At 33.8% G+C, this 22,925-nt stretch overlaps 1 protein-coding gene across 1 annotated transcript in view; it reads left to right on the top strand.

The window, feature by feature from the left end:
• The window catches only part of ADGRB3 (adhesion G protein-coupled receptor B3), a 923,209-nt gene that overhangs the window by 737,015 nt on the left and 163,269 nt on the right, over positions 1–22,925 (top strand). Inside the window, exons 16-18 of the mRNA XM_060189990.1 lie at positions 7,658–7,784; positions 9,368–9,471; positions 15,353–15,455. Of these exons, the coding sequence (XP_060045973.1) occupies positions 7,658–7,784; positions 9,368–9,471; positions 15,353–15,455 (334 nt within the window). The remainder of the gene's footprint in view (positions 1–7,657; positions 7,785–9,367; positions 9,472–15,352; positions 15,456–22,925) is intronic.

The raw sequence follows: 22,925 nt of genomic DNA, 5'->3' as shown, positions 1-22,925 counted from the left end.
ATTAACTTTGAAAATCCCTTTGTTAGGATTTGCTGCATCATACACAACATCACCATAATTTATGTCATTTAATATTATTTGTATATGTCTGTGCCACTGGTTGCTTCTGTTCTTCCTGGTCTAAGCTTTTAAGAGAGTCAACATATCAAAGACTCAGCCTGTGTTCTGTGCATTAAAAAGTTTGAGACATTCAATCAATTTTCCTCTCTCATATTAATTAAATAGTGATTTATATGATTACAAATTAATAGTAGTGTACATAAACACCATTCCAACCACCCAAAGGCTGTGTTCCATCCCATCCTCATCTCCCACCCCCCACCCAGTGAAGCCAAACATCTTCCCTCACCCTCAACCCAGAGATTTGTAGTTCTTTTCCTTTGGTTTGTAGTAGTTACTTATATTTTTATGTTCTTTATTTGGCATCATTTTCTCTTAATTTTTTTCCATCTGCTTTGCACCTATTCTTTTGCATATTGCTATTAAGTTTGGTAAAGTCTACTTATTTTTGCTTTTGTTACCTTATACTTTTGGAATGTTAGTTGTCAGGCAATGAAGGGGGAGGGAAAATGAAGAATTTCCAGTTAACTAATATAAATTTTGAGTTAATGTAAGAAAAAGTTCTAAACATCTATTTACACCATTGTGCCTATAGTCAATATACTGTACTATATATTTAAAAATATGTTGAAGATATGTTAAGTGTTCTTGTCACAACTTAGGAAGGATGGAAGTATGGAAGGGAAGATGAAGATGAGAAAATAGAAGGATAAAAGAGTAGGTAAAGAAAAAAGAAAAGTTTTTACTGGCAATGAATCATATCCTACCGTTCTTATAATACATGGTGTTCAGTAGCCCTATTGACAGATATATTCTTGATTTTACTATGCATTTTTATGACAACAAAACAGTATATCTGCATGATAAATTCCACTATTAAGCTCAAGTTCCAAAATGCAAAATAGAAATTTAGTATGTTTATAAAGTAACTTATCATACAATCTAGGCCATATGAGATATTGAATAAGTATTTGTTAAATATACAAATGAATTGATATGCTTCAAGTCCAACTGAATCAGTTCAAATTCTATATAAAGTGCTAATGTATGGCAAGCACTGTGGATCTAGGAACACTGAAGGGAACATAATATCTCAATCCTTAAGGATCTTACATTCTACTATATAAAAACCCACAAAATGAATTTAATATCTACATATATTATGTTCTATGTAGTAAGTTCTATGGGCAATGTAGATCAGGGTAAAAACAAAGGGCATATAGGAAATTCTTTATGTATTAATTATTATGTATACAAACAATCTCAAATCTTAATGTCAAAATAGTTACCATGATATTTTATCACAATCCTGTAGCTTAGATAGCTGGTTGGTTCTTCTGTTCTCAACTACTGTTATTCATGAAACAGCAATCAGCTGGCAGATCAACTTGTGACTGATGATCTAATATGACCTCACTTGAATGTCTAGAGTGGTACTAATCTCTTATTCTCCATGAGACTAGACTGGGCTAACTTTAATAATAGCAGAAATTTAAGATGAGTGGAGTAGAAATTATTGGACTTCTTGAAATCTTCATTCAGTAGTTATGCATCACTTTAATTTCAATCTTCTTATTAAGTCAATTATTATTTCTCCCTTTTTTTTGCCTTGGCTTTTCATTGTTTTTGTAGTGACTATTGTTGTTGATGATGCTTTATAGGACAGAGAGAAATGGAGAGAGGAGGGGAAGACAGAGAGGGGGAGAGAAAGAGAGACACCTGCAGACCTGCTTCACTGCCTGTGAAGCAACCCCCCTGCAGGTGGGGAGCCAGGACTTGAACTGGGATCTTTGCACGCTGGTCCTTGCGCTTTGTGCCACATGCACTTAACCCACTGTGCTACCGCCCAATCCCCGGGGGAGTTATATTCTATATTAGGCCTCACTGATAACATCTGTGGCAGGGTAACATGAACAGAGATCTACATGAAATAATGAATAAGCAGTGATTAGCAGAAGTGCATTCTGGCTCAATGAATTGCTTGCACAAAATGCCAAAGTGAGACAAGTTGGAGATCAATGTGGTTTAAAATTATGGGCAAAGACAATATTTGTAAATGAAATTAGAGCAGCAATGGCAAGCCAGATTTTATAGGTTCTTGTAGACCATTGTAAGGGTTTGTTTTTTTTTATTCCAAGTATACTGGATGACCTTTTGATCAGTTCTGGAAAGAGTGACATGTTTTAATCTGTGTCATCTAGGTCTTTTAAACTGTTGTATTGAAACTGTACATGGCAAGAAATTAAACATGTAGCCCAGTTATGAGAGTTATCTAGGCAAGAGATAACGGTGGCTCTGAATAGAAGGGGGAAAAATCTGACAGCACTTTCTGGAATAATTTATAGAAATTATTAGGTAGAAAGCATACACTTGGATTGTGTGTAGTCTTCCCAACCATATTATCAGTGTCTTTAATGGGAAAAATGGTAATTGTATGTATTTTATTTATATGGACCTTAAGAAGTATTCATTAAATAATTATTAACTGGTTAGTGAAAACTCAAGCCTCACTACTGAATTGAACACTATCACTAAAGTGTGTGGAGTTTTTTCAGAGTTCATTGTCAAATGATGTTTATAGGCCAAAAGCAAGTAGAAAAACCAATCAATTCAGCAGTTACACATAATTTTAATTGCATTCTTCTGATAAAGTCAATGTAGAATCTTACCAAGATTTAAATGAAGAGGTAATAAGCTCTACTCTTGGATTAGTAGAATTCTACAAATTATTCTAGAACCAATTAAAATCCATTGGCACTCTTCAGACTGCATTTCTGCTCTATGCTAAAGGACAATTAATTGATTAGTACTAAGACAATCTGTCTGGATCCAGGAATATTAAACTCTCTATAAAGAAAAATAAAGTCTTGTGTAATTCCTAAATAAAGACCTTACTGAAGTGAGAGAAGATGACTTATGTCATGAAACGTTAGTATACACAAAGAAAAAAAAAAAGCAGACTGTAAGTCATAATGTAGGGCTGTTTATGTTTGGCTAGGTCATATTTTGTTAAATTTATGACACTAGGGCTTCAATATTTGTGAGTATGTGCACAATATGCAAATGTTACAATAATTTTATATAGTACGTTCATTACCTTCTGTTTAAAAGCAAATCACAATTAAAGTTAGCATTTAAAAAATCTCTGATCTAGAAGTGCAAAACCCAGCTTTGCTTCTCACTCCTTTGCTTAAAACAAGTTTCTTAGATTCACTGCACTTCATGTTCCTCATCTGCAAAACTAAAGCTTTGGGATATGTCAGTGGTTCTCAAGCCCACCTGCACATAAGAATTATCTAAGATCTTTAGAAAAGTAACCATGCTTGGTCCCCTCCCACAGGGTGTAATTTTAAAGGTCTTCCGGTAATTTTAATGTATAGCAAGTGCTGAAAACCAGTGGGCTACATGATCACTTAGTTTTCTTCTAGCAAAGCTTTCTAATTTCATGATTCACCGTATTTTGACATAGTAACAGTTGCTAAAGATAACAATGTGCTCATTATTTACAATGTCCGGAAGAGTAAAAATTACACTCAAAGACCATTTTTACTTAAAATTAATGTTTCTTAGTTGTACCCCAAAGTTGTCTGTATTATGAAAATTCTTCAAGAATCATCTCTTTATATCTATTTACTCATCCCTCATTTATGTGTAATATGTGTATTAAAATAGTATAGATTTACCAATTCTTAAAAGTTAACTGCTAATGATTGGAATTCCTTTCTAGTCACATACATTGTAAGGATAGCTAGCATACTAGAAAAGTATGTGTACATGTTAAAACATACAGTCGTAGCTATTTTGAATTAATAAACCCTGTTAGATGTATATATTTATAATAAGCTCTTTGCATGCTGATTTATTAAAAATAGTTTAGTAAAAGGATGATTTAATTGGAATATATAGTTATATTAGTATTTCAGTAGAGAAAAGCCTGATTCATATAAACATTTGAAAATATATTTCTGTTATCATTTTTACTGAGTAATCTTTTATTGAAATTAATATATATCATTACTTTTATTTTAAATATTAAAATATTTTATTATTTACAACTGCCATGAAATCAAGAAAAGAATCCAATGTTCCACTCAGATCCAAAAGAGACTATTAGATTCTTACAAAATTGGAGAAAGTCCTCAAATAAATGTTAAGCCTGGAAGAAATAGATTGTGTGCCATATTTTTATGGAATTTTGTGTATGTGGGTATGCACTTTTGAATACTTGGGACAGGCAGACTTGTTCCTTCTTTTAGCTAGTCTAATAATAGGAAGAAGGGAGAGAGGTAGAGATGACAGCTCACAGTTAATATGGTGAATGTAGGTGTAGCCAACAAAGACTATTCTAGTTGTATGAGATTTTTGCAGACCTAGTTATTTTTGAGTATTATTTGAAAAAATAAAGCTGAGCAAAAATACTGAGAAAGAAACATGATTTTCAGCATAATGTGTGTGTTGTATCATTTTGTATTTGCTTTTGACATTGTCAGTCTGTTGTATCCTAATGTTCATAAGTATTTCACTGCATTTGTCCTGCTGATAACAACCTAGAGCTAATAACTAAGGATAATTCACACATATGCCATTAATCTTATCATGCTGAGGTGTCTCATTGGAAGAATAATGTTACTGCTAGAATAGTCCACATGGTTAAAAATCTTATTCTGTGCAGACTGGAGAAACTGCTTTGCCTCACATTAACTCTACACTTAAATCAGTTTGCTTTACAAGGTATCCCTGAAATCAATCAGATACATATATCATGCTTTCAAAGAATTTTGTACAGTAGGAAATGTTTAAGAATACAAGTGACATGTTATAGATGTTGTAATAGTAACATATCTGAAAGCATTTTTGAGCTAAATTACATGTTTATCTAACTTTCAAAAGGTTTAAAAATCAATATAAAATTTAACATCAAAGTGATTTCATGCTAATATTACCCAATTTGGGGAGTAAACAGTTATAGATGTTAGTAGTTACTCCTTCCTCATCTTATTCATCTGCTTCAAATACTGATAATCTGCTATTAGATGTACCATTTTATATTTTTATATTTTCTCAAACTGTAAAGAATACCAGTCTGTACAGTAAGTCATATATAACCTATTAGTTTAATCAAATAAAGTGAGCAAAGGAAGTACTTTCAGAGAAAAGTAAAAACAGAGGTTTACATAGCCCTAGGAAGGAACCCATGAAAAAGGTTTCAGTGAGATTAGAAGTATTTTAATCTTGGGGATGGAGTGAAGGATTGTGTACCATGGAGACCATAATCATCTCTTTTCTTATTTTTTTCTGGGGCTATGCTAGGCCAGCAATTCAATTGTTGACTTTAAAAAAAACCAATCATAAAATTTACATGATCTCTAGAATCTTGCAAAAATATTGAACATTGTCTTTATATCTTATAGGTTTATTTCGTTCTTGAGGAAACTTTATTTACTTGATGAATGTTAATGTATAACTTTGTATCATGTCAGTTCTTATTTACAATGAAATTTTTTCCTTATTAAAGACTTTGAATTGGCTTATTGGTAATGACCACATAATGAGAAAATTTAGGTACTGCAGCTATGAGGTAGCACAATGGATAAAGCACTGGACTCTGAGTATGAGGTTTTTAAGTTGGATCACAAGCATCATATATGCCAGAACCATGCTCTGGCATATTCTCTCTCTCTCTCTCAGAAAACTTAAAAAAATAATGAAACTTTAGTACTCTCCATCTTGATAACAGATACTGAATTAAAGTAAAGGGAACATCCAGGATGAATAATGCAGATGTTATGTTTTAAAACATGTCAGATTCACTTAACTGTATCTTTCCTCTTTAAACTTTTATAAAATGAGATAAATGTTTTTCATTTGACCATAATGGTGTCACAAGAAGACAGGAAACACCTAGTTAAATAAACCAAGTTCTGATTAGGCAGAGTTGGAATTTAATAGTGTTGTAGTTTAAGATACAACTGATTTTGTTTGACATGGTGACATAGCATCATCAAAAAAAGGAAAGAAAAAAAACTCAATAAGTCTTGAATTGGTTAATTTAAGTGGACTTAAGTATAATTTATATATATATATATATATATATATATATCTCAAATAGTGTTATTTTTAAACAGAAGCTGTAATTAATATTTTGTACCACAAATATTAATGATATCAAAACATTAATATTAAAGAATACATTGCTTCTGGATACTAAAAGGGAGTAGTGTGAATTATATTCTATACCTCATCCTGGAAGTCTAACTGTCATAGAGAACTCTCACTGAAATTTCTCAGAAATAGACTGCATGCATATTTAACTCAATAGCTTTAGGCTTTCAGAAAGGGAGGAGGTGAAATCAAAAGTGCCATATTAAAATTAGAATCAAGTTTGATGTTGTCCTCTTTGAGTTTTAAAGTAATTTCTAACACAGATAATAACTAAGTCTGGAATTTGAACACACATATGCACTGATTTGCTACTTGGAGAGTTTCAGTACCTGTGGGAGGAAAGGTGACAATTGGTGCATTCAGTATATAGCACTGTAAGGATAATAAAGTGGATTGGTTGAAGTACAGCTTCCCCCCCCCTTCCTCTTCCTGTAGAGTAGTTCAGATGAAAGTGCGCCTTGTAGTAGGGTCTATCCTCCCCCTCACCCCCACCCCCAGAAGAGTAGGTTGATACCATTTTTATTCTTCTGCTGGGGTGGGAAATAAAGCACATGCTTTAGAATGTTGAATGGCTACACCAACGAGAAAATTGGAACAGACCCTCTTCTTCCTACAGGACTTTAGGGGTGGGGTTATTCCTCCTAAATGTTCTTGCAGACTAGAGACTAGCTTAATGCTTATCCAGAGCAAAGCAGCGGGCGAGAGAAAGAAATGTCAAGGGTTTCAGAGACGCACTGTGCTGAGTGAAGTGTGGAGTGGGAAGCTTATGTCTGAATCCCACCCCTCTCCTGGATACCAGGCAAAGGCTGTAAGAGTCGGAACCAGCTGATGCCGCTGCTGCTGATGCTTCCCGTTTCCAGGGTGAATTTTTCACAGCAGCTAATTCTAAGGGGAGAAAAAAAATCCCCTACCAGCAGCAGATAGTAGAAAGATCCTATCACCCAACTCAAGCTATGTAACCTTTTAGGCAGGCTTCTTAGAAAATTCCGCAATTTAAAAGCCAGCATTCACTATCCAAAAATACAGGACGAAAATCAGAGCTAGTATGGAAATATGAAAAGCCTCTTTACATTCAGAGTGTTTGAAACGATCCGATGAACATACGAAGTGACTGCCAAAGCTCTGGCGGCTGCCCCTGCCGCCGCTGCCACCACTGCTATTCCTCGCAGAGGGCTGGACAGCGGTAGTCCGGGTTTCAGCACCTCCGGCGCTGGACAGCTCTCTGCACGTTGCACCGCCGCCTGCTTGCTTTTTCCAAACACTGCCTTTGCGTTACTGGAGATGCATCTAAATTGCGTCCTGTTCTACAACAAGTAGAATTTTCCTTTTTTCCTGTACGGGAATTACAGTAGACGATTCTTTAAATTAAACTGCATTTTATTCTTCTCGGATTTGACTCTCAGGCATATTTATCCCGATTTTCCCCCCTTTGCAGGAACGAGTCTTTGGGAACGTGGTCTACCCAGGGATGTAAAACTGTGCTTACTGATGCATCCCATACGAAATGCTTATGTGATCGTCTCTCTACCTTCGCCATTTTGGCTCAGCAACCTAGAGAAATAGTAAGTAACAAAGGGAAAACACAGCTTTAATGCAAAGGCAGGGACATTGTGGCGAGTGTTTCTCCAGGGAACTGCATTTTAAATTGGGAAATGGAAGATGTTGCAGGGTGGCAAAATTGGGTTCATCTCCTTAGCTACAGTAGTTTAGTGGAATGAATTCTAGTTGGTGTGCTGTAACAAAATTATACTCAATTTTATGTCTTCTAACTTGAAATTTCTGTAACATAGTTTTTAAGATGTACTCCAACCATATTATAAATATGCTGCAAACTTTCAAGTAAAAATAACTGTCAACTTAACGTTTATTTTAGAATAAAAAAACTGGGTGAATTTATGGAGATACTGTTAGTAGTAGAATGAAGACCCCTACACTACAGCCAAATATATTGCATATCTGCATTGGATATTTTTTTGTACAGTTTTTCTGGAGTGTCCTTGTATATTTATTTTTAAAATAGTTTTCAAGAATGATTATACTATCAGAAATTGTAAAAATGTGTTTCTTAAAAGTATATGGGATTGTAAACATAGTTTCTAAAATAGCTGTAAACTGTTTAAAATAAAAATAAAATCCCCAACGAGTATTTGAAAAATTATTTTAAAAAGTGCAATGCTGAAAAATAATTAGGTGTTCTTTCTGTTTAAATTTGGCCTAAGTATATCACTCTTCTTACTTGTTTTGATAACAAAAAATACCTGACATAATATAATGTGCTTATCAAGATTTTGGAAAACACTTGATCATTGATTGTATTTTTCTTCAGACTTCTGGCATTAAAAAAAAAAAAAAGAAAAACAACAGACATCATTAGTTAGTTTCATGTTGGAGAATAAGGAGAGAACCATCTCAGATCAATGACTGCTTAGAGCCTTCACATATCTTTTAAAAGATATAAGGCTTGATTTTTCAAGGTCAAGTATTTATAAACTGGTCATGGCATTGTGAAAATTATCTCTACATATTTTGCTCATTTAAAAATAATCACAGAATATATTGTAAGATAATGAATTTGAAATTTGATTTTATTCATTATCCTTATAGAGCCCAAGAAGTAAAATTAAATACTTCAGTTAGAAAAAAGTTGTCGAAAAAAAAAAGTTGTCAAAAAGTCAAAAACTTTGAAATTTTTTCCATATTTAGGTAAAAGATTTAAGTGCCACAGTGAGTTGCAAATGGGAAGAGCAAAGTAAATTAGGCCTAAATACATATTGTGAAATAACTGAGTTGTAGTTGAAAATGAATGGTGCTTCAAATTTCAACTAAAGAAAATTTACCAAGTGACTGTTGATTGAGTTGTAGTTTTAATTTTATATATGTTAGAAAGCCATAGGTGGATAATGCCAAAATCAAGTACTTAAACTCAGAGGCCTTTGATACTTCACAATGGAGGATGGGGACTAGAATTAGTCATTTTGGATGTTGAGAATTTGTGAACAGAGTGGTTACTGGGTAATTATCTGGTAACTATAACAACTATATTGGCTGTTGTTGAGTGCTGTAGTTTTGCTGAGTTTAGAAGTTATTTTTAGAGGATTAAAAACTTTTCTTCCTTTCTAATTTTTTTCTTTTGTTTAATTTACAGATCATGGAATCTTCTGGTGCACCTTCAGTTACCCTAATAGTAGGCAGTGGCCTTTCTTGCTTGGCTTTGATCACCTTAGCAGTTGTCTATGCAGCATTATGGAGGTATGTAATCACTTAATACACTTGAAATAGGAGGCTTTGCTACTCACAGTTAAATCAGCAAATGGTAGCAACTATCTCCTCTTGTTTTTTCTTAATTGTTTACTAGTTTTTTTATAATGGTTAACAAGATTAAAAGATTGCAAGGCTGTAGTTCGATACTGAACCCAATACCAACATTCTGTGATCCCCTCACCACCCCACAGACCCCAAACCTATAATATCCACCATAGATCTCACACAGTTTTAGAGATAGTTTGAAGTTTATTTTGTTGGGTTTTTTTTGCTTCCCCCCCCACAAATTTTTATGTTTAAATTTTCTAATGGACTAAAGATAGTTTTTATAAGAAATTTGTAATTGTAATTTAAATTTTCTAATGGACTAAAAATAGTTTTTATAAGAAATTTGTAATTGTAATTTAAATTTTCTAATGGACTAAAAATAGTTTTTATAAGAAATTTGTAATTGTAATCTTTGAACTATATTAAATTAATTCAATAATAGTAAACACATATAGTGTGTTTATCTGATTTTTAAAAAATCTTGTATTATCCTGTGATGAGAAAATAAATAAAATACACTCACTTATTCATGCACACCTTTCTTCCCAAATCAACTGATGGCTACCTTCAACAAGTTATTCACTTACCTCAATCTGGTACTCTTTCAACTAAAGTTCAGTGCAATTATTTTTTCATTTTTCCCAGTTACTATTGATCTGGTGACTTAGTACAGTGAAATTAATTTTTCTTTTATAGAAAAGTGGTTTCCAAATTCTTAACTTCAAAACCTAAGATATAAATATGTTCCACACAACTAATGTAATATTCTAGAATATTCATGCATTAAAATAGAAACACTTTCTCAAGAAAACTTTTCATGTTGAATATTTCCAGTAAGTCAAATCTGAACAAATTGAGTCATAAAAATACATAAACCAGGGAAAAATATAGACTTTTCTACAGGTTTTGAAATTGAATCTTCTTGATGTTACCTTAAAATTTGCTATATATCTAAGATTTAACCTCATTCTTTTTTTTTTTGCCTCCAGGGTTATTGCTGGGGCTCAGTGCCTACACCTCAAATCCACTACTCCTAGAGGCCCCTTTGTTGCCCTTGTTGTTGTAGCCTTGTTGTGGTTATTATTGTTGTTGTTGATGTCGTTCATTGTTGGATATGACAGAGAGGAATGGAGAGGGGAAGAGAAGACAAAGAGGGGGAGAGAAAGATAGACACCTGCAGACCTGCTTCACCGCCTGTGAAGCGACTCCCCTGCAGGTGGGGAGCAGGGGGCTCGAACCAGGATCCTTACGCTGGTCCTTGAGCTTTGCGCCACGAGTGCTTCAACCGCTGCACTACCGCCTGATCCCCAATCTCATTCTATTAATTAGGATTAGATCTGTGAGTTATTTTAGGTTTACTCACATATTAGTAAGTATATCATTAAATTTTCAGATATCCTAGTAGATTTTGAAAATGTTGTATGTGATAACATTTCACGTTCATTTAGTTATAATGTCCAGAGTTTAAATATTAATAATTCCTGAATATTATGACACTGAAATTGTAACACTACCCAGTTTTCATATTCTTTATTTTAAATAAAAGCAATTCATCTGAAAATATAACAGTAATGTAATAAGAAAATGTCATTTGACTTAACTTAAAAAAATCATTATTTTCCATTATATGTTTCACTCTTTTGAGGACAAGAATTAATTATCCGGGATATGAAATTGTCCAGGATGTTAAAATGCCCATGTTTCATTAACAAAATTCACACATTGGCATAGGTCCAAAATAGAGGTGCTGGCTTTCTGTAAAGGGGTTATTTGGTAGTGAAATACTGAAAAAGTAAGGCAATCCAATAAAATATGGTCAAACCCCATGAACTGAAAAACATGCTTAGTCTAGGTGTGGCATTGTAGACAGAAAAAAAGTTAAGAATCAAAATTTAAAAAAGATTGGTAAGATTCATCTTGTTTTTTCCCTCAGACCTTTATCCTTAAGAATAGCACTTTCTAGAAAACGATACTATTGTACTGCCAGGATATTAGGTAATCACAATAACATCAAAAATCATACACACTAGAATATTTAGATCTGTGTTCCATTTCTTGGTACTTAAAATTCAGGCACCGATTCTACTTTTTAATTTTCCCCCCGTACATATGACAAACTAACACTAGCAGAAATATTGCCAATATAAAGTACATATAAAAGTTACCAAAGGCATAAATGATTTATTAGCACAGTCTGGCAATCTATTACAACAGTTTTCTTAAACTCACAAAACATCTAAGAAAATAATCTGTCAAAACTTGACATGAAACTGAGAAATATAGGTCAGAATATTATGAAGGAGCAAAATTTTGCATTTCTAAGAGTTGGTGCCCCCCAATTTACTGTATACCAATAGAAGAATTGAAGGTAATACTAATAGTGTATAAAAATTTAAGACCCATAAATTATGAAGTGACAAAAGAGCATGAAAAATTCAACGTATTTTTATTGTTAGGGAGGATATTTTTATATTTATTTACTTCCTTTTGTTGCCCTTGTTGTTTTTCATTGTTGTTTACAGTTGTTATTGATGTCATCCTTGTTGGATAGGACAGAGAGAAATGGAGAGGGGAGGGGAAGACAGAGGGGGGAGAGAAAGATAGACACCTGTAGACCTGCTTCAATGCCTGTTAAGCGACTTCCCTGTAGGTAGGGAGCCGGGGCTTGAAGCGGTATCCTTCTGCCGGTCCTTGCACTTTGTGCCATATGTGCTTAACCCACTGCGCTACCGTCAGACTCCCAAATTCAACAATTTTATAAACAAAATTCATTTTGTAACATTACTACATGCATTTTAATGAGGGCAATGGTAGCTTATAGTACAAATATTACTGTATATTAATGCTTTTTTCCAGTTAAAAAGTTCAAGTTTTAAGATTTCCTAATGATTTGTAAAATGTATGAGCACTAAAATTAGTTTGAAGATAATATCCAATTATAAATTTGTTAATCTTCCATGTAGTTAGAAATATTCATAAAATATTAATAAACTATGCTCTCTTCATGTACAGATATGTTCTGTAGAGTGGTATAGTCACATCAGCGACCATCTGAGCATAGATTTTTAATTGTTTTGAAATAAAGCATTCAAATTTTACTTAAATGATAATCAAACATATCTTTTAAAATTTTTGAAAATTGAGATATTGTATAGCAACGTTAAAGCAAAAATTCAGCTCAGTATAAATGAAAATAGATCCCTTAGGTTTAATATATGTATATATATGTATATATATATGTATTCTTTATTTAAAATGATTTTTGGATCTTATTATTTTTTAAATATTTAATTATAAAATGGAAACACTGACAAGACCATAGGATAAGAGGGGTACAGTTCCACACAATTCCCACCACAAGAACTCTGTATTCCACCTTCTCCCCTGATAGCTTTCCTATTCTTTATCCCTCTGGGAGTATGGACCCAAAGTCATTATGGGTTACAGAAGGTGGAAGATCTGGCTTCTGTAATTGCTTCCCCGATGAACATGGTTGTTGACAGTTCGATTCATATTCCCAGCCTACCTCTCTCTTTCCCTAGTGGGGCAGAGCTCTCAGGAAGCAGGGCTCCAGGACACATTGGTGGGGTCATCTGCCCAGGGAAGTCAGGCTGGCATCATGGTAGCGTCTGGAACTTGGTGGCTGAAAAAGGAGTTAACATACAAAGCCAAACAAATTGTTGACTAACCATGAACCTAAAAGCTGGAATATTGCAGATGAAGATTTGGGGTCTGCATTTTGGAAATAGCTAGTAGGTATATTTTAGGTATATTCCAAGGGGCCCATGACTTTATTAGTTTTTGCCTGAGCCTGATATCTGATATTCAGGTGGACCTAAGTTACTGTCTGTGGAGATGATGTCACAGCTGGAAAAAGGGCTAGAAAGCTGGGTCAGAGAACAAAGTAGCTCCCAAATATGGGAAAAGTGTGTAAATAACGTTGATCGTAAACCCCATCGATTTGATCTGGAGCCCATATTCAGCTTAGGAGCCTATGTAACCTCTACATCCCTGTAGGTCTGAGCTTCCATTCTGTGGTCATGAGTAGGAACGTTCCAAGCTGCCCCAATTTTAGGACCCATCTTCTTCAGGTGGTAGATAGAGTATGTCATCCAGCCTCCCTTTGGAGGATAGAACGTTCTCTACTTGTTGATCCAAGTTGAGGGCAAGGTCCTATGGGGGCCCACAACAGGGTCCATTATGTTGTTCCTGATGGAGATAATAAGTGACAATGGAAAGAGGGATCTATTCAAGTTCTAGGCCCATGATGTCTGAGGGGAATTCCAGGACTTCCTGACTAGGTCCCCAGCTGATGGAGTGGCCTGAGAGTAACTAAAGAGTCATCATTAAAGTATGCCAGTCTCTTGCCCTTATTCACCTTTTGTAGTCCTTACTTTTTTTTTTTTTTTAAGGCTTTTAAAAATATTTATTCTCTTTTTGTTGCCCTTGTTTTTATTGTTGTTGTCGTTGTTGGATAGGACAGAGAGAAATGGAGCGAGGAGGGGAAGACAGAAAGGGAGAGAGAAATATAGGCACCTGCAGACCTGTTTCACCGCTTGTGAAGTGACTCCCCTGCAGGTGGAGAGCAGGGGGCTTGAACTGGGATCCTCACACTGGTCCTTGTGCTTTGTGCCACGTGGGCCTGGCCCACTGCACTACCGCCTGACTCCCCTAGTCCTTACTTTGATAAGGTTAGCATTGGAATGACTGAGGGAAGTGTAATAGGAAGTAGGTGAGGAGAGTAGGTCTAATGGATCTTATTTTTTACTCCTGGTACTGGTTAGCTTTCTCTTCTGTAATATATGATATAATTGGGACCTCTGACTAACTATTTCTCAAAACTGAAGATACAGAAAGAACTTTAATAATATTACCATCCAAAGAGTGCTTCTAGTTGGAAAGACCACAACTGCTATAGAAAGTGATTCCATGTTCTATTACAAATTGAACAGTTTCAAATCTATGAGTGTCTTTTTGTATCTGTCATTCAGTAACTTACTACCAGGTACAATAAAGCAAAATAGCCGTTACCCTTTCAGGCTAAACAGCTTGTAGAACATTTGATTCTGTTTTCTCCATGGCTTATATTCTTAATGCACTTAAAAATTATGTAACAGACTAGATATAAAACTTCATAAGAATAAAATATGGCAAAAGAATAATTTTTTCTTTCCTAGTAGTGAATGATCTTCAATGGACTGAATTACCTTTTGGAGATAAAGATTCTTAGTCTTTTTCCTCTCTCTTTTTTTTTGGGGGGTATAGCTATTCAGTAAAATAACACTATTAATTGTAACAGCTTAGTTGCATAAAAATATTCTAGTTGATAAAATGATACATTAATGTGTTCATGGTTTCATGAAAATTACAACTTTCTAACAAATAAGAAAATATTTTGGAATCTGTGAGAGATATTTCATAGTCTCAGTTTTTTATTGACCTATATAGAATGAAATATATATACAAATCTAGGAAGGAAATCATACTAATTTATATAGTTACAATTAATTTTTATTCATAATAAAACAACTAAACTGATAACAGATGTGTAACTTTGGCTCTTTTGAAGATATCATGTTTCCCATAGTAATGTCCAAAGATAAAAGAATTCTAAAGGTATCTTGGACATGCCATCCCATAATTAGATTGTATAACCTTTATTTTAAAAAAAAATCTGCCTTTTTATATGATTTCTTCTCTAAAACCTAACATTTTAATGTATTATATTCTGGATAAATTATATCAATTTGTATAATAATTTCATATAATTCTTCATTTTATGTTGAATGTTAAAATTTTTCATTCTTTTCTTTCTGGCTAGGTACATACGCTCTGAGAGGTCTATAATTTTAATTAACTTCTGCTTGTCTATCATCTCATCAAATATCCTTATACTGGTTGGACAGACTCAAACACATAACAAGGTATGACTAAAATTTAGAGTTATTTTCTTTGTGTGTTTAAGTTTTGACAGAACTGACTGTGTTGATCATTTTCTTTTCTAAATAAAGTGGGCAATTTCTAGCATAATTACTTGAAAAAGCAAAATATCTCTAAATAACCTAATCTGGGCCAGAAAATCCTTCTCAGTTTATATACCTGAAAGTTGAGAGACTTGCTTGTAATAGCAAAGATATGTGTTTATTAATTGTATCAAGTTCAACGACTCAGGACTTCAAGCAGCACAAATTTTGATTCATTATCCTAGTTACAATAGAATTGTCTGTTTTGGTTTAATTATTATACTGATTCTTAGAAACCAACTATAAATAAATAAATAAATTGCTTTAAAATGTGTATACTCTTGAAATTCCACCTCCCAAAATGTCAACAGTAATCTAAGAATAGTAGGTGAACACAACCCTGAACAGTGAAAGTCCTGTTTATATGAATTGATCTGAGTTGAAATGTCTGGCTTTTTTTTTCTTTTTAATGACTATCAATTTATTGACAAATTTCTCAGAGATAGTTTCAAATACAACTGTCTTGAATTAAATTTTTCCAGCCTCAGAAGATTTCTGTTAAATACTGCTTTAATAATAGTTGTTGATCAAGCTTACACTTTTCATTGTTTTTATTTTCAAATAATAAAGCTAAGAGTTGAACTTTTTCATCATAAGCCATGAATTTAAAAAAAGCAAAAATTTAAGTAAGTTACTTATATGTTAGATACTTGTAGAACATTTACTAGTTCTGATGTTAGTATTTTACTACTAGGAGATGACATTAGAGAAGTTTTATGAATAGGCTTTGTTTCATTATTCTATAATATTAAAATGATTAATTCCCACCCAAAGAACTGATTGATTTTGTTAAGACATAGGAAACTGCACAGGTAATCTGATATATTCTTCTGGAACCATATAACACCTATAAGGACCAAATAAAAATTGCTACCCTATGAAAGGTCTGTCAGAAGGAACAGTCATTTATATGCATTTTAATATTTAATGTTAATCCTCTTCTTTTATGTTTTTTTTCCATTAGTTAAGGTGAAAGAATATGTTAGGTATTCTTTGTGACTACTTAGCATAAATTTAAAAACATATATGAGAAAAGATAAAATAAGAAGGGTAAAGAAAAACTGAAAAAAAAAAATGAGGGGGATGCCAGTTGGGATTGAGAAGGTAAAACATGCAGCAGCAGAGGATAAAATAAGAGTAAACTAAGGGTAAGTAAGCTAAAGATGTAAGTGAGAGGGTATAGAAGTGGACAGAATATTGAACTGTAAACCCTTCAGGATTCTCAAGTTACTAAATTTACCATTCTCTTTTGTCTATCTGTTGGTTCATTTAATAGTTAATACCTTGTCACAATAATTTGTCCTTAAACTTCTGAGAGGGGAAGAAGAACTCTCTTCTAAAGTTAGAATTAGTGAGTTTGAGAATTTCAAAGTTTGAGCTAGAGTTAGCTTGAGCTCATACTTTGTTTTATCCACCATAGCTGTTCTTCCTGTCATTTACTACCCTTTGAACATTCTTGAGTTCTGTCCCTTACTAGGATATGGAAAATCACATAGTCTTCAGTAAGAAATATACATTTATTTATAAAATGCAATGTGTCAAAGTTTTTGCCAGTTCTGAGGAAATCGGTAAAACAGTGGAACATTCTACAAGGTTTATTACATATTTTAGTACATATAATCTAAATCACTGTGGTCTGATAGAAGTCTATACAAATCATAAAGTTTAGGAGTCACTTAAAATAATAAGTAAATGAAATTAATTTTAACTGTAACTAAATCCTACAGTGATAATTTTAACACTTAGCGTTTAAATGCTTATACAACATTGAACAATATTTACATTGATTTTTTAGAATCTGATATGTGTATTTATACTTGGAATACATCTCTGGTTGTGAATATAGCATAATGGCTATGCAAAAAGGCTTTCGTTTCTGAAGCTTTGAGGTCCCAGGTTCAATCTCTAGAATCACCATAACCCAAAGCTGAGCAGTGCTCTGGTAAAAGGAAAAAAAAAATCTCAATTTAGTCTAGCTATATTTCAAGTGCTAAGTAGCTATGTGTATTCGGTAGCTACTATATTATGTGGGACTATTCTATTGATCATTTTGACTTTCCTAGATTTTCAATAAAATGTCTTATTATTGACAAATATTGTGACCGTCAATGACAAAATAAGATGAATCTAGTTTTTTTTTATTATATTATTAGTTATATGGGAAATAAAGTTTAGAGTGGTCTGATTTCTCCCCATGTGATTAACTGAAGAACATATTCTTGAGATTTGGGAATGGTAATAATTTTGTTCCCAAAAGACTATGCTCATCTTACTGCCAGTTTTTAATAATGTTGGTTGGGGGAGGAGTAGGTAGTAGGTGGTGGTGGTAATGAAGAAAATGAAAAATATTGGTTTCCTTTTATGCAGTGTTTATCTTTCTTTCTGAGTAAATTATCTTGCAAACCTAGGAAAAATCATTATAGACTGCGTAGGAGGAGGAAATATAAAATACTGTGACTTTATTTTTGTAATGCCCAGTAATAGGAAGTTTTCAGAGGGAATAATTATATATCTATCTATCTCTATATATTCCTATAATATATGTATGTATATATATTGAATTCAATAAATCTGATGCCATTTTTCTTTACATGTGAAATAGCAGTATTCAAACTCTGCCCATTTTCCTGTATTTGCAATTACTTCTCAGAAAAGAGAAAGATATAAAAATGTGTCATCTGCATAAACATGTTCTGTATAAACTCTAGGAGAGTATTTTTGGGAGGTATAATTTTGAGCAGTGTCTGTAGTATTTTATTGAAGTTTGTGTATAACTTCTTTATTACTGTGGGCATTTTGTAGTCGGATTCCTACCTTTGACTTTCTTGGGAAATTTTGATTTATGCTTTACTACTACTCACTTGAAGAAATGGAAACTTTGAGAAAGCTTCTTGATGAACAAATTATTTTATTTGGTACTGCCTCCAAGAATTGTCATGGCTAGTTTGTTAAATCTGGTACTTGATACTGATATTCAGAGTAGTTCTGAAGTGTCATATTGGAGTCTTTCTCTGAATTGCTTGTTGAAATGTGATTGACTCAATTATCAACTACTGAGTATCTCTGCTTTCTTAAGTTGGGATAAAAGCAAGCTGAAATAATTCACTGTTTAAAATATAATGTACTCGATAATTTAACTGTATCCATGTGGACAGCAAAGTAGAATATCAAATACATTATCTTGAATCACTTCTTCAAATGCAGTTATAAAATTCAACTGTTGTCCACCACACTATATTTCTTTTTTGTTGTTGTTGCCTCCAGGGTTATTGCTGGGGCTCAGTGGCTACGTCAGGAATCCACTGCTCCTGGCAGCTATTTTTCCACCCTTTTGTTGCCCTTGTTGTTTTATCTTTGTTGTGATTATTATTGTTGTTATTTTGGTATTGCTCTTCTGCAGAAATCAGACCCTTTTAGAATTATATATCATGGAGTCGTTTTCTTAATCATAAAAGTGTATCTTCTTTTAAAAAAAAGTTTAGCATAATTTGTCATCTTCAAGCTTTTAATTATTTTTATGTTTAATTGTTTTAAATACTATTTTTAATTGATAGTAGTCAGATTTGGTAAAAAAAAAAAAAGGGTTTTTTTTTTATTAATGGTGGCAGCCTAAGTTTGAAATTAGGAGATAATTTCTTTCCTACAAGTTACTATAAGGTTATAATGAAAACAAGTAAGGTCTATGCTCTATTGGACATTCATATAAGATAAATATTATTAGGAAATTTGGAGCAAAACTTTTTCTGTATACCCAATACAAACCTCAGTCCTTGTTATTTTAAAGACATTTACCATGCAATGTCACCTGCCATGCAGTGTTAATTTCAGGTGGACAGGGTTTGGATGGTGGCACACCTGGTTGAGTGCACATGTTGCAATGCTAGCATACCTGGGTTTGAGCCCCTGGTCCCCACCTGCATGGGGGAAGCTCTGTGAGTGGTGAAGCTGGGCTGCAAGTGACTCTCTGTATCTCTTCCTCTCTATCATTCTCTTTCCTCTTGATTTCTGGTGGTCTCTATCTAATAAATAAATATTTTAAAATATTTCTTTAAAAAATAACACAACTTCAGGTGGACATAACAGCACTCTAGAAGCAGACTTCTGTACCCTTTAGCAAGAAAATTAAACTAAGTCTTGTAAAGTTTAATGAGACTACAAAACATTAGAAAATAAATTCCAGAAACATTTAAGAGTATTCAAAAAGTTAAACATTTTAAAATAATACTCATCATGAGATGAAAAATTCTAAAATAATAAGTATTGAGTGTTAAGAAACCCTTACAAAGCCCTTATTAACAGGACAGAAGAAGCTTCCTAGATTAATTGGGATGGTCATATATTTCTTTAGTACTATTTAGGAAATATATATTCCTTGGTTATATATATACACATATACATATACATATACATATACATATACATATACATATACATATACATATACATATACATATACATATACATATACATATACATATACATATACATATACATATACATATACATATACATATTTAATCATGTTATAGGCTATATTTTTTAAATTTCAGTCTTGCACAAATACAGATCTTTTCTGTGAGAGCATATTTTTAGATAGAGACAGAAAAGGTAGAAAAGGAAGGAGAGAGAGAGAGAGAGATCACAGCACTGAAGCTTTTTTCAATGTACTGGGGTCTAGGCTTGAGTTTAGATCACATACATGACAAAGCAGTACTCTATCCAAGTGAGATATTCCATTGACCCTGTTAACGGCCAGTTTAAGTCACATCTTCTGCATCCTTTAAAAGTTTTCTTCATCTTGTGTTTATCTAACTTCAATATAGCATTACATTTATTCCACAGTACATAGAGAGGTAATTTATATTATTGTGTCAAATAGAATAGTGTGGTCATTTTAACAGAAAATGTTTTACTGTTGTCAGAATTCATTTAAAAAATAAAACATTGAACCTGAACACTTGAGTAAATCTCTGCCTAATTTCACCTGCCTCACAACATTCTTTTAACCTAGGTCGATATTCTTCATCTATTTCCTTATGTACCTGACTCCTGAATATATATGCATTCCACTTCTGAGAATAAATATTGAATGTTTCCTGCTACACATACTGTTCCTTTGAGTTCTTTCTGAGGCAAACACTACCTTCTCTTCTAATGTGATATTCCCTGTTTCCCTGAAGAATTCATTCTCTTTGGTAGAAATGGTTAAGTGCAGGCATTTTATGCTAGATGGACCTAATCATCCCAAGTCTGCCTCTTCTATTGATAAAATCTAAAGCATGACACTAGGACTCTCCAGGTCTTAACTTATTAATATCTCCCTTACAATGTTGTGTATTATTGAAATATTATTGGGATTATTGAAATAGTAAATGTAAAACACTTAAACCAAGTTTAGTACTTTCTAAGCACTCATTCCTTTAATGGTGATATGCCATTTAAAAAATATTTAATTATTCTCTTTTGTTGCCCTTGTTTTATTGTTGTTGTCATTGTTGGACAGGACAGAGAGAAATGGAGGGAAAAACAGAGAGGGGGAGGGAAAGATAGACACCTGAAGACCTGTTTCACCGCTTGTGAATCGACCCCCCCGGGGGTGGGGAGCTGGGGACTCAAACTGGAATCGTTACACCCTACTTGCACTTTGAACCACCTGTGCTTAACCTACTTAACTGACTCCCGTGATATGACATTTAATGATTCCCAGGTGTTCACATGATTCTGCTTCCCTTCCAAGCTTCAGATTTTCTCATCCAACTTTCCTGCTCACTGTTAACTTTGACATTTTTGTAATTGCCCTGTATTCTTATACATTGTAAGTCAAATATTTTTTGTCATTTTGGACCCATTTATGATGGAGTTATCTTTAATGCTGCTTTCTCTCTAACAAAATCTAATAAAGCATTTATCAGTGCTAGTTGTGTCTTAAAATATTTCTCATACTTAGCTGTTTTGCATTGATTAGCTGCTAATTATTTTGCTAGGCCACTGTTTCCTGCATCATCAGACTCACTCTGCATCATCTCATTTGAGTGATGGAACTAAAATACAAATCTAACTACTCCACTTTTCCATGTAAGCATGTATTTTTTCAATTTCCTATATGAGTGATTGCCTCACTCTGCTCTGACAGAAATAGTGACACCTGTTTATCTATGGAGATATCTGTTCATTGATTTGTTGTATTACTAGATCAGGCTCAGGAATAAATGGTATTGAAAATAAGTTCTGTGTTGGTAAAGTTCGAGAAACTTTAAACATAACCCACATTAACCTATCTACGACTATATTTTACTGATTTTTGTGTTCTCAGACCAACAATGCAAAGTTGCTTATTATTCATAGGAACCATGCTGGGCTTTCTTGTCCCATTCTGTCCATTAGCCTGTAGTATTATAATCCATACCAAATATATATATATATATATATATATTCTTTTTTCATACTGCTCATTCTTTTACCCTTACAGGAAATTGGTCTTCCTCTCCTCAGTTACATCAGTGATGGGGCTTCATAATTCCCAGTAAATACCTTCTGCCTTTAATACTACTTTCCATCATAGTGTGCACTATTTTTTTGCCTCCAGGGTTATTGCCTGCACCACAAATCCACTGCTCCTGGAGGCCGTTTTTTTTCTTTTTGTTACCCTGGTTGTTTTACCATTGTTGTGGTTATTATTATCATTTTTATTGATGTCATTGTTGTTGGATAGGACAGAGAGAAATGGAGAGAGGAGGGGAAGACAGAGGGGGGAGAGAAAGATAGGCACCTGCAGACCTACTTCACCGCCTGTGAAGTGACTCCCCTGCAGGTGGGGAGCCAGGGCTCGAACCGGGATCCTTCTGCTGGTCCTTGTGCTTTGTGCCACGTGCACTTAACCCACTGTGCCACCGCCCGACCCCCTGCTTTTTTTGTTTTTTTGCCTGCAGGGTTATTGCTGGTCTCAGTGCCAGTACTATAAATCCACTGCTCCTGGAGGCCATTTTTTCCCACTTTGTTGCCCTTGTTGTTACCCTTGTTGTTGTCGTCGTTATTATTGTTGTTGTCATTGCTTTTGTTGTTGGATAGGACAGAGAGAAATAGAGAGAGGAGGAGAGAAAGAGAGGGGGAGAGAAAGACAAACACCTGCAGACCTGCTTCACCACCTGTGAAGGTATACCCCTGCAAGTGGGGAGCCGGGGGCTTATGTTGGCCCTTGTGCTTCATGCCATGTGCGTATAGTATGCACTTTTTCTAAGGGCAGAGCTAACCCATATTATTTTTAAAAATTTATTAAGGATAAAGAGAGATAAAGCTAAAGTGAGAACCCGCATATCAATGTGACATATGTCATCCAGGAGATGAAACATACTCTGGACTACATTTTTAAAA

The sequence above is a fragment of the Erinaceus europaeus genome, chromosome 4, assembly GCF_950295315.1.
Source record: "Erinaceus europaeus chromosome 4, mEriEur2.1, whole genome shotgun sequence".
Classification (NCBI taxonomy): domain Eukaryota; kingdom Metazoa; phylum Chordata; class Mammalia; order Eulipotyphla; family Erinaceidae; genus Erinaceus; species Erinaceus europaeus.
This window is presented reverse-complemented; position numbering and strand designations above follow the sequence as displayed.